Source organism: Gorilla gorilla, chromosome 17 (genome assembly GCF_029281585.2).
Source record: "Gorilla gorilla gorilla isolate KB3781 chromosome 17, NHGRI_mGorGor1-v2.1_pri, whole genome shotgun sequence".
Lineage (NCBI taxonomy): Eukaryota > Metazoa > Chordata > Mammalia > Primates > Hominidae > Gorilla > Gorilla gorilla.
This window is the reverse complement of record NC_073241.2, coordinates 78557050-78570241: the sequence shown is the minus strand read 5'-3', so window position 1 is coordinate 78570241 and position 13192 is coordinate 78557050. Positions and strand designations below refer to the sequence as shown.

The following is a 13192-nucleotide window of genomic DNA, read 5'->3' as shown; positions in this document are numbered from 1 at the left end:
TTGTTTTGTTTTGTTTTGTTTTAGACAGAGTCTCACTCTCGCCCAGGCTGAAGTGCAGTGGCGCGAGCTCGGCTCACTGCAACCTCCACCTCCCGGGTTCAAGCGATTCTCCTGCCTCCTGAGTAGCTGGGATTACAGGCCCACGCCACCATGCCTGGCTAATTTCTGTATTTTTAGTAGAGATGGGGTTTCACCATGTTGGTCAGCCTGGTCTCAAACTTCTGACCTCATGATCCACCCGTCTCGGCCTCCCAAAGTGCTGGGATTACAGGCGTGAGCCGCCGTGCCTGGCCCTAAAGTAAATTTTACATAAATTAAAATTTTGAATCTGAAATGTAGTGACTTTCCATAAAATTAATGGGAATTGAGTTGTACACATTACTTTAACAATATTTTTATTTATATAAAGCACAGCTAGAAATTACTGATGTGCTGTTTTCTGTATTCCAGATAGCAGTCCTTTCCCCTCATCAATTCCACATGCCTTCCAGATCAACTTTAATAGTTTGTACACAGCTCTTTGTGAACAGCAGACATCTGATCAAGCAACTCTTCTCTTGTATACCTTGCTTCATCAAAATAGTAATATTAGAACATACATGTTGGCTCGCACAGATATGGAAAATCTTGTAAGTATCATACTAAACATTCCATGCGTTTGTATTTTTTTTAATTATACTTTAAGTTTTAGGGTACATGGCACAATGTGCAGGTTAGTTACATATGTATACATGTGCCATGTTGGTGTGCTGCACCCAGGAACTCGTCATTTAACATTAGGTATATCTCCAAATGCTATCCCTTCCCCCTGCCCCCACTCCACAACAGGCCCCAGTGTGTGATGTTCCCCTTCCTGTGTCCATGTATTCTCATTGTTCAGTTCCCACCTATGAGTGAGAACATGCGGTGTCTGGTTTTTTGTCCTTGGGATAGTTTGCTGAGAATGATGGTTTCCAGCTTCATCCATGTCCCTGCAAAGGACACGAACCCATCCTTTTTTATGGCCGCATAGTATTCCATGGTGTATATGTGCCACATTTTCTTAATCCAGTCTATCATTGTTGGACATTTGGCTTGGTTCCAAGTCTTTGCTGTTGTGAATAGTACTTCCATAAACATGCGTGTGCATGTGTCTTTATAGCAGCATGATTTATAATCCTTTGGGTTTATACCCAGTAATGGGATGGCTGGGTCAAATGGTATTTCTAGTTCTAGATCCCTGAGGAATCGCCACACTGACTTCCACAATGGTTGAACTAGTTTACAGTCCCACCAACAGTGTAAAAGTGTTCCTATTTCTCCACATCCTCTCCAGCACGTGTTGTTTCCTGACCGTTTAATGATCACCACTCTAACTGGTGTGAGATGGTATCTCATTGTGGTTTTGATTTGCATTTCTCTGATGGTCAGTGATGATGAGCATTTTTTCATGTGTCTTTTGGCTGCATAAATGTCTTCTTTTGAGAAGTGTATGTTCATATCCTTCTCCCACTTTTTGATGGGGTTGTTTGTTTTTTTCTTGTAACTTTGTTGGAGTTCATTGCAGATTCTGGATATTAGCCCTTTGTCAGATGAGTAGATTGCAAAAATTTTCTCCCATTTTGTAGGTTGCCTGTTCACTCTGATGGTAGTTTCTTTTGCTGTGCAGAAGCTCTTTAGTTTAATTAGATCCCATTTGTCAATTTTGGCTTTTGTTGCCATTGCTTTTGGTGTTTTAGACATGAAGTCCTTGCCCATGCCTATGTCCTGAATGGTATTGCCTAGGTTTTCTTCTAGGGTTTTTATGGTTTTAGGTCTAACATTCCATGTGTTTGTATTTTATAATATTTTGGAGAAAAACTTCTTTTCCCAAGAGGGCAAATTTATTTGCCTGGTTGCCACAAAGGTGATAGTCAAGAAATTGATAGGGAGATGTCACCAGACACAGACAGAGGGTAGGAGCTTCTCCAGCGTAAGACACAGCTCATGTGGAGGTGGCCTCCCAGAGCAGGACACCGCAGCGTCCCTGGCTGGCTTGACAGCATCCCTCCCTGTCCTTACAGTCTTTAACAGCCACGCGTTGCCCAGGATTCAGCCTGTTCAGGTCTTCCAAAAATCTCAAGGAGATTTTTAAATCATCTCGGTCGCTGCCATCTGCTAAGTACCCGCCCACCAAGTTCATGTTACTCGTCACAGTTGCAGAATATTCCTGATGAGAATGCTGAAAGGAAAATGATGTTTCAACTCAGCTGCCCAAATGTCCCACCCAGTCTGGCAGCCTTAGGCTTTAGGACTGTCTGAACTCACTCCCTGGAGTCTTATAGTCATTTTAAGGTACCTTTGTCAGATATCACTTAAATTACACTATCCATCACTACATGAATGAAATTAGTTCTCAAATTTTTGTTCATAGACAAAAGCTCCTGTAAGCAATAATTGATTTCCTTTATGACTAATGTGCAAACATCAGTGTTTCTATAAGGGGCAAAGTAAGCTACCTCACCAGGGTGTTAATGTTGTTTGAAATACATAGTATGTAGATAACTATGGACCCGTAATACATTCATAAAAATGTGAACATTCCCGAAATAGCCAGTAGCTGGCTGACAGCAATGAAATGTTCCCTCTGTACCAGTTTTTACAGGTTGATAGCAGGATTCTCCCAGTATTTGGTTACCATTTTTTCAGTGTTAAATATAAAATACTGCATAAATAGTGAAGAAACATGGAATACTAGAATTCATTGAACGTATTCTACATCAAATTGACACTAAGAACAAAAAGTGTGGTGAAAGTGTCTCCACAGCAGGTCTAGGTGGGAAACACTGCTTAAATAGCAAATTGAGTATGAAAGTATGCTGCTTATATGAGTAAAATCCTATAAAGAGAAGGCTTGTTTCCTGATGGGTGTGGATAGGCATACAGACAATTCTGAGTATGATGTATTCTAAGGGAAATGTTGGCAATAAGCAGGAAACCTGTGACATCACCTGTTTCAGAAAGTTGTATGGTAAGGATGCAGGTATATAAGATGGTGCAGAGAGCAGCTGTCTGCGTTTGATGACATACATGGTGAAAGGTTAAAAGGTTTTGTGTTGTAGTTTTTTTGGAGGGTGGTGTTTGTTTATTTGTTCTGGTTTTGTTGGATAATTTCTTAATTTATGCTCCATCTGTCCTTTTACCTTTCTTCTATAATAAATATGTTGAGGCTCTGATTAGAAAATATGTTATCAGTAGGAAATTTACTGTGCTGATCTGATTTTGTTGTAGTTATCAATTCTTTTATTCTGCAGTCTTTGACATTAAGAAGGTAATGTTTAACAGATTACAGTGTTTCTAAGAAATACCTTATTGTATGTAAATCCCATAAGGCTGGAGGCAGACCTGCCTGTATTCAGCGACAGGTGTTGGCTAACTTGGATTCTTTCTATTGATGGTCTGACTCACTACTGTTTGACTTGTTTTAACTCAAAACAAGTTAATTAATCTGGTATAACTTCTTATATAGTACATTTTTAGTTGGTATCTATTAGAATAACAATACAGTGACTCTTACATTTTCTTTTTGTATCTCTGAATAGTGTCTAAGGCGAATCCAAGTGCCTAAATATTAAGAACAGGGCATAAGAGGGCATACTTTTTAGAAAAACCCATTATGGACATGAACACAATTTTTATATTTTATCACAATTAAACGTTTACCAAGAAAAGCAGCTAGACATTTGAGATGGTCATGATTCTTTTAGTTGTAACAGACCCATTGCTTATGCCTAGCATAAGTGAAAAGAAATATATCTGTACAAATGAAAAATTTGTGCTTGTTTTTTGGCTTCAGTCATAGCTGGTTCTAGGGGCTGAATGATGTTATCCAGGCTTGGCCTCTCCATCTTTTGCCTTTGCCTTTTATAGCTTTGGCCTTATTCTCAGGCACACACTTTCCAAGTGGGGAGGCAGGTGGCCACCAGCAGCTCTGAACATATCATAAGCTAAAAGGAGGAAACACAGCTACTTCAGAAATATTTCATGAAGGGCTCCAATAGTCTCTTCTTGGGTTGTGTATCCACTTATTTGACCAATGACTATGGAAGGAGGCACACTTAATGCTAAGCCACCATAGCCACAAAGGTAAAGGGAAGTTCCTTAAGGAAGGGATCTTGGACAAATAATATATAGTCACTTCAACACTATATTGCTTGTAACTTTCTTAATCAGGGCATTATGAGTTAGTCACTCTTTTAATTTCTGTTTGTATTAGTCCAACAGAGATTCAGCTGGTATTTCCCTTAGGCCTCCAGCAGTCTTCTGCTTTTGGGTCAAAGCTTGAGCCTGCACAATATTGCAGATATGCAACCCCTGTCATTTTGATATCGTACTCATTTGAAACTTCACTGAAGAGACACTTAGAAAATGAGATTAATATTTACAGTGATATGCAGTCTATGATTTATCATTAATTATAAAAGAAATGACATAGGATCTTTATATCTTGTTTTAGATGGACTAATAGTCCTTTATTTTCTGAATGTGGTTTTTATATAAACATCAAAAAGGAAAAATTTTTTTTAGCCCTTTTGTTTTCATGCTAAGTTTCTTGAAAGCTACATTCTTTGCCTTTACTTCTTGTGCACTTTTCTACCTGTTGTGATCTAACATCTGTTCCTACAACTTCCTCATCAGCAGCTCCTGATTATTAGTAAATCTCTGGGCATGTTTCATAATTTTCTTATTTGACTGCATTGCTGCATGACACTGTTCATCTCTTCATTCTTTAAACCGCCAAATACCTATGTCTTAGTCAGTTCTGGCTTAGTCAGTTCAGAATTTAGTCTGGCCTGACTGCTTTAACAAACATACCATAGACTGGTGCTTAAACAACAGAAAGTTATTTCTCATAGTTCTGTAGGCTGGGATTTCTAAGATAGAGATGTCAGCCCCCTTGGAGTCTGGTGCAGAGCTGCTTACTGGTTTGTCAATAGTCATCTACTTGCTGTGTCCTCACATGGCAGTGAGCAGAGGCAGAGAAGAAGCAAGCTGTCTCCTATCTCTTCTTATAAGGGTACTAATCCCGTCATGAGGGCTCCACCCCTGTTACCTAATCTCCTCCCAAGGGCCCCACCTCTTAATAGTGTCCCATTGTGGGTTAGGGTTTTAACATACTAATTTTGGGGGCCCAAACGTGCAGTTCATATATCTACAAACATATACCTTGGCTTTCCAATCATTGTACTCTGCTGGTTTTTCCACCTCTATGCCTACTGCTTTTCTCTCTCTTTTATGTGTTATTTTTCCTTGTCCTTAAATGTGTCCTGCTGCAGGATTCTGTCCTTTTTGTTTTTTCCCTGTACTTCTCCCTAAAACATCTAAGCAAATTCAGTTGCCATTTATATGTTGCCAGTGTATATGTTCCCATTTATATGTGCCATATATATTCAGTTCTGTATTTGCAGTCCTGATTGCCTGTATCTCATATCCATGTATGCAGCTGCCCCAGACATTTCCCAGTGGCCGTCTCATAGACACCTTAAACCAAACATGTAAAAATTGGGTTCATTATTTTCCCTGCTCTTCCTTCTCTTACTCCTGTATTCTCTGTCACAGGGAGCCATCCATAGAGTTGGCAAAAGCTTTGACTCCTCTGTCTCATTCCCCCATATCCAACCAAATATTTTTTATTTTCTCTCCTTATTATCTTTGGAATGTATTAGTGTTCTTTTTCCTCATTGCCATTCCTTTGGTGTAAGCTGCCTTCATCTCTTATTAAAATTATTGCAACATCTTTAACTGGTTTTCCTGCTTTCTGACTTGCTATTCTTTAATATTTTTTATCCTGTTTCCAGAGTGAGTATATTAGAGTCAAATCTGATCATGTCACTTCCCTACTTTTAAAGCCCTTTCATGTCTCCACAGTGCCCTCAGGTTAAAGCTCTTACTCTTAATGTGGCTAACAAGACACTTTATAATTTTGCCACAGCTTCCATTTTGGGTCTCATCTCTTTGCCATTATGTTCTTTTTATTCTTTATTTAATCATAATGAATTAATTTAATGTCTCTCAATCTGACCTATCTCCTAAGTTTAGACTTGGTTTTCTCTCTAGAATACTTCTCCTTGAAATTTTCTCCTTTTTCCTCTTCTCAGATAACTCCTAATAGTTTTTCAGATCTCAGTTTAGATAGTTCTTTCAGAATTAAAGTGCTATTATAAGAGTAATTATATACCATATCCAAGTGGGATTTATCCCAGAAATGTAAGCTTGATTGGACATCTGAAAGTCAGTTATTGTGATATATCATATCAACAGAGTAAAAAACAAAAATCATATGATTATTTAAATAGATACAGAAAAAAGCATTTGACAAAGTAATCACTTTTTTATGAAATAAAAATATTTAACAAACTAGGAATAGAAGGGAACTTCCTTAGAGGAGTAAACGGCTTCTATGAAAACCCCACAGCTCACATCATACTTAATGGTAAAACACTGTTTTCTTTCTCCCCGAGATCAGCCACAAAACAAGGATGTCTGCTTTTGCCATTTCATTCAACATTTTACTGGAGATTCTAGCCTGGGCATTTGATTAAGAGAAAGAAATTAAACATATCTAGATTGGAAAGCAAGGTGTAAAATTATCTGTATTTGCAGATGACATTATCTTATATATAGATAATCCTACGGAATCCACTAAAAAACTCTTAGAGTTAATAGATGAGTTCAGCAAAGTTGCAGGATACTGGATCAGTATAAAAAGTCAATATGCAAAAAATAGTATTTTTATATATGAGAAATCCCAAAATGAAGTTAAGAAAATAGTTCTGTTCATAATAGCATCAGAAATTTAACAAAAGAAGTACAAAACTTACACTGTGAAAACTACAAAATATTATTGAAAGAAATGGGAAAACATATTCATTGATTGCAACATAAAAAAAAATAGAGATAGAGATAGGGTCTTGCTATGTTGCCCAGGCTGGTCTTAGACTTCTGGCCTCAAGCAATCCTCCCACATGGCCTCCTAAAGTGCTGGGATTACAGGCATGAGCCACCATACCCAGCCCTGATCACAGTACTTCACATTGTTAAGATGGCAGTATTCCCCAGACTGACATACACATTGAGCACAATACATATTAGAATCCTAGTTGACTTTTTTTTTATTTTTTTATTTTTATTTTTTTATTATTATTTTTTTGGGGGGGTACTGTAAAAACAGTGAACATTTATTTCTCATGGTTCTAAAGCCTAAGAAGTCCAAGATCCAGGCACTGGCATTCAGTGTCTGCTGAGGGCCCTCTTCCTCTCATTGGCGAAGGGGCGAAAGGGATAGAAGGGGCAGCCAGTTCCCTCACACACATCTTTTTTTTTTTTATATTTTTTATTGATCATTCTTCGGTGTTTCTCGCAGAGGGGGATTTGGCAGGGTCACAGGACAATAGTGGAGGGAAGGTCAGCAGATAAACAAGTGAACAAAGTTCTCTGGTTTTCCTAGGCAGAGGACCCTGCGGCCTTCCGCAGTGTTTGTGTCCCTGGGTACTTGAGATTAGGGAGTGGTGATGACTCTTAACGAGCATGCTGCCTTCAAGCATCTGTTTAACAAAGCACATCTTGCACCACCCTTAATCCATTCAACCCTGAGTGGATACAGCACATGTTTCAGAGAGCACAGGGTTGGGGGTAAGGTCACAGATCAACAGGATCCCAAGGCAGAAGAATTTTTCTTAGTACAGAACAAAATGAAAAGTCTCCCATGTCTACCTCTTTCTACACAGACACGGCAACCATCCGATTTCTCAATCTTTTCCCCACCTTTCCCCCCTTTCTATTCCACAAAACCGCCATTGTCACCATGGCCCGTTCTCAATGAGCTGTTGGGTACACCTCCCAGACGGGGTGGTGGCCGGGCAGAGGGGCTCCTCACTTCCCAGTAGGGCGCCTCTGCCTGGCCGCCCCTCACCTCCCGGACGGGGCCGCTGGCCAGGCGGGGGGCTGACCCCCCCACCTCCCTCCCGGACGGGGCAGCTGGCCGGGAAGGGGGCTGACCCCCCGCACCTCCCTCCTGGACGGGGCGGCTGGCCGGGCAGAGGGGCTCCTCACTTCCCAGTAGGGGTGGCCGGGCGGCAGAGTGTCTCCTCACTTCTCAGACGGGGCGGCCGGGCAGAGACGCTCCTCACATCCCGGACGGGGCGGCAGGGCAGAGGTGCTCCCCACATCTCAGACGATGGGTGGCCGGGCAGAGACGCTCCTCACTTCCAGGATGTGATGGCGGCCGGGAAGAGGCGCTCCTCACTTCCTAGATGGGATGGCGGCCGGGCAGAGACGCTCCTCACTTTCCAGACTGGGCAGCCAGGCAGAGGGGCTCCTCACATCCCAGACGGTGGGCGGCCAGGCAGAGACGCTCCTCACTTCCCAGACGGGGTGGCGGCCGGGCAGAGGCTGCAATCTCGGCACTTTGGGAGGCCAAGGCAGGCGGCTAGGAGGTGGTTGTAGCGGGCCGAGATCAGGCCACTGCACTCCAGCCTGGGCGCCATTGAGCACTGAGTTAACGAGACTCTGTCTGCAATCCCGGCACCTCGGGAGGCCGAGGCTGGCAGATCACTCGCGGTTAGGAGCTGGAGACCAGCCGGGCCGACACAGCGAAACCCCGTCTCCACCAAAAAAATACGAAAACCAGTCAGGCGTGGAGGCGCGCGCCTGCAATCGCAGGCACTCGGCAGGCTGAGGCAGGAGAATCAGGCAGGGAGGTTGCAGTGGGCTGAGATGGCGGCAGTACCGTCCAGCTTCGGCTCGGCATCATAGGGAGACCGTGGAAAGAGAGGGAGAGGGAGACCTGGGGAGAGGGAGAGGGAGAGGGAGAGGGAGCGACTTCTTTATAGAGATTGACAAGATGATTAAAAAATTCATGTAAAATTACAAAGGACCAAGAATAGCCAAAACAATTCTGAAAAAGAACAAATTTGGAGGACTCATACTTTCTAATTTCAAAACTTACTATAAAGCAACACTAATCAATACAGTGTGGTACTGTCACAAGGATAGACATAATACATCAATGGAGTTGAACTGAGAGTCTAGAAATAAACCCATATACCTATCATCAACTGATTTTTAGCCAGGGTGCCAAGACCAATGTGGAAAGAATAGGTTTTTTCAACAAATGGTACTGGTGCCACTGTGTAGTCACTTGCAAAGGAATAAAGTTGGGCTTTTGCTTCACCCCATATACAAAGTTAATTCAAAATGGGTCAAAGACCTAAAAAGAGCCCAAACTATAAACCTCTTAGAAGAAAATGGGGGTAAATCTTCATGACCTTGAATCTGGCAAATGACTGTTAGATATAACAACAAAAGCATGAACAATGAAAGAAAAAACAGGTTAATTGAACTGCATCAAAATAAAAACGTTTGTGCTTCAAAGGACCATCAAGAAAGTGAAAAAACAGCCCACAAAATGTGAGAAGATATTTGCAAATCACTTTTCTGGTAAGGAACTGTATCTATAGTATGTAAAGAACTTTTTAAACCCAATAGTAGAAGGACAACCCAATTAAAAAATGGATGAAAGATCTGAGTAAACATTTCTGCAAGGAAGATATACAAATAGCTAGTAATACACCCATGAAAAAAACAACGACATTATTAGTCATCAGGTAAGTGTAAATCAAAACCACAGCGAAACACCACTTTACTCCCACTGTGATGCCTAGAATAAAATGTTAGATAAGAAGAAGTGAGGATGTGGAGAAATCTAATCTCTCATACACTGTTGGTGGAAATGTAATATGATGCAATGGCTTTGAAACAGTCTGGTAGTTCCTGAAACAATGAAACAGTTACCATATGATCCAGCAATTCCAAGGCTAGATATATACCCAAGAGAAATGAGTATATGTCTGCAGGAAAACTTGTAAATGAGTGTTTATAGAAGCATTGTTCATAATAGCAAAAAAGTGGAAACAGTTCAAATGTTAGTCAACAGAAGAATGGATAAATGAAATGTGGTATGTTTATGCAATGAGATATTATTTGACATAAAAAGGAATGAGATCCTGATACATACTGCAACATGGATGAACTTTGGTAACATGTTCAGTGAAAGAAAGTCACAAAAATCTACATAGTGTATGATTCTATTCATACGGAAGTCCAGAATAGGGAAATCTATAGAGACAGAAAGTGGTTCCTTTGGGCAGGGTAGATAGGGGTCTGGGGGAGGTGATAGTTAAAGGGTATGGGGTTTGTTTTTGAGATAATGAAATTTTTCAAGTTGCCTGTGGTGATGGTTACACATATTTCCGAGTATATGGTAAACCATTGAATTATGCACTTTGAATGGATTGTATGGTCTGTAAATTGTATCTCAATACAAATATTTAAAAGAATGAAGTACTATTCTGACATAGTCTCATTGGACCCATTACTTACTCTTACATTATTATTTCTTTGAATATACCATTTGCTTGTGTGTCTTGTCAATATTTTCAGTACTCTATTGGTGTTATGTACTATAGGTAAGATGTGCTTTCTACAGGCGTAGCCAAAAAAAAAAAAAAAGGCATAAAATATACAGTCACATGTTGCTTAATTTGGGGAGGCGTTCTGAGAAATGTTTTATTAGGTGATTTTGTCATTGTGCAAATATCATAGCATGTACTTACACAAACCTAGATCGTAGAGCCTAACTACACACCTAAGCTTTATGGTGTAGCCTATGGCTCCTAGGCCATAAACGTGTACATCATGTTACCGTACTAAATACTGCAGGCACTTGTAACACAATGGTGTTTGTGTATCTAAACATAGAAAGGGTACAGTAAAAATATGATGTTGTAATCTTATGAGACAATAAACCACAGACTGTTATATATGTGGTCTGTCGTTAATGGAAATGTTATATGGCATATTGAAAACTCCAGAATCACAATTAACAAATGTTGAGTTAAATGACTAAAAAATGTAACTATGCTTACTAGGTAATGTGGAATGTGAGTACAATGTATTATGTTTGACAAAATGTCAGAAGGAACTCCAAAGACAAGAATGCCTGGGAAAAGAGACAGAGCAATGACTGCTTGGTAACTGGTATACTTTGTTCCTGGAAGTTAATAGTGCTCATGCACTGAACTTCATAATTTAGAGGAAGTTTTAGCTACAACTTGTAAAAGAACAAAACATACCAGTGACACATTTTAAAAGCTTCCTGCAATAGGTGTGCCTGTCAAAACACGTATGCCCCAGGCATACCAGCTTGTTTTGGTGGGCTTTGCATACCAGCCTGTGCTTTAAGGACTTGTATGTGTAAACAATTTGCTCATTACATGTGTTGTCTGATTTAGATGATAGATTTTTTTTTTTGCCTATTTTCTAGCATTCAGTGGATAGTGTTCGTGGTTGTTTCCAACAAGACATGCTATGTAGATAGTCTGCCCATCTTTAATAAATAATTTCAGTAACCTCCTTACTTTAGTGAAGAAGGAACAAATTGAAGGTGTCAATGATTTGAAATAAGCACAATTGTAAACAGCATTATGAAATGAAATGTTTGATAGATATACTGAAGAGCAGATCTTAATACACATGTTGAGAAAATGCACCTTGGGTTCCAAGAGGCTGTTTAATTACATATTTATTTAAAATATATTTCTTGAAATATATTTTTTACTTACTAGCTTTAAAAAGGTGGTGCTAAGCGCATAAATTAAAAAGTTAACTTCTGAGCAGCTGTGCTCTCCCCGCTACTCCCACTTTTTGGTTAAGTTGGGAGAACGCAATGTGACTTCTTAAAATCTTCAAAACAAACAACGAGCCTAAATGGTCCTTGCAGATCCAACCTTTATGTTGGTTAGACCTTAAGAGACCTTCACAGAGTTAGTGGTGATTTTCTCCACTGGCATCTTAGCTATACATTTGGAAAATACATTCAGTCAGAAGTGGGTTTATATGGTTTTTTTCTCTAATGAAAAATATAACTGATATTAAAGCAAAGAACACAAAATGAAAGTGTAAAGATTTAAAACATTTGGATTTATAATGAAGTATTGAAATAGTCAATTATAATTTTTATTCTCTAGGTTTTACCAATTCTTGAGATTCTGTATCATGTTGAAGAAAGGAATTCACACCATGTGTATATGGCCCTTATAATATTGTTGATCCTTACGGAAGATGATGGCTTCAACAGATCCATTCATGAAGTGGTAAGTTACCATTACTTGGGTTAGAGTTAGAGTTACAGAACAGACATGTCCCTATGTAAGATTTACTAGTCTTTACATTTCTTTCTGGTAGATGTTCCTGTGAGAACCTGCATTAGAAATGTTATGTCTTTCTTCAGATTTATGAAGCGGTGCCTTTTTTTTTTTTTTTTTTTTTTTCAGAATGACTATTAACCACTATTAAAAACTCTCTCAAAATGGTTCTTTGGTAATTGATACAAATGCTTTTGCTGCTACTGGGTTCATTTTTCTTCAGCATTTCATTTCCACTTTTTCATTGTGGCAGAAATTGTCAAATAGGTTTGCTTCATGCATACAGAATTAGAGAAGAAAAAGGGACCAAAATGGAAGAAGTTTGAGAAATCCATTGTTTTATGTATATATTTTTAAAGAACATAGCATAATTTAACTTTTTAAATTTTGGTCCTGTTGGAGAGTTTTATTCCCAAACTGGTTTTATGTTTTTCTTTGGCATTTTTTTATTTTATTTTTTGCATCAAAGTAATACACATATGTAGTTTTAAAACTTGTATAGAAGTACAAGGTTTTAATGAAAAATAACAGACCCATGTTCACCCTATTTCTGATTCCCACTCCTGTAAGGCAAATGCTTTCAGTTCTGTCCATGTTTCGAAGTAACATGCTTATATTGTGATTTCTTGATTTTTCAGTTGCAGACATTAACTATTATCGCCCTAAGATGGAAGATAGTCATTGGTTCTTCCTGCATTCCACAAGTGTTCCCTCTGGGTTCCCAGCACACTTGCCGGCACACAGACTTTTTCCTTTTTCCATCTTATTACCATTTTTGTTAACTCAGCTTTTACATTATTATTTTTGATGTTATTTTTAGTTCAGCTGTGTACTGTAGGATAATTGCATTTCCTTTCTTGAACATGTTTTACCATTTCTGTAGCACATCATTGCCCTGTTTTTTATTTGTGTACTAATACACTGATTCTACCCCTAATACTTCAACAGAACTGAAAATTTGCTCAAAATAT

At 39.3% G+C, this 13192-nt stretch overlaps 1 protein-coding gene across 9 annotated transcripts in view; it reads left to right on the top strand.

Annotated features, from left to right (window-relative positions):
• DYM (dymeclin) overlaps positions 1–13192 on the top strand; it is a 410032-nt gene that overhangs the window by 174051 nt on the left and 222789 nt on the right. For all 9 annotated transcript variants that reach the window (XM_031003621.3, XM_031003623.3, XM_055368706.2 and 6 more), the window contains 2 exons: positions 451–629; positions 12045–12170. In XM_031003621.3, the coding sequence (XP_030859481.1) occupies positions 451–629; positions 12045–12170 (305 nt within the window). The remainder of the gene's footprint in view (positions 1–450; positions 630–12044; positions 12171–13192) is intronic.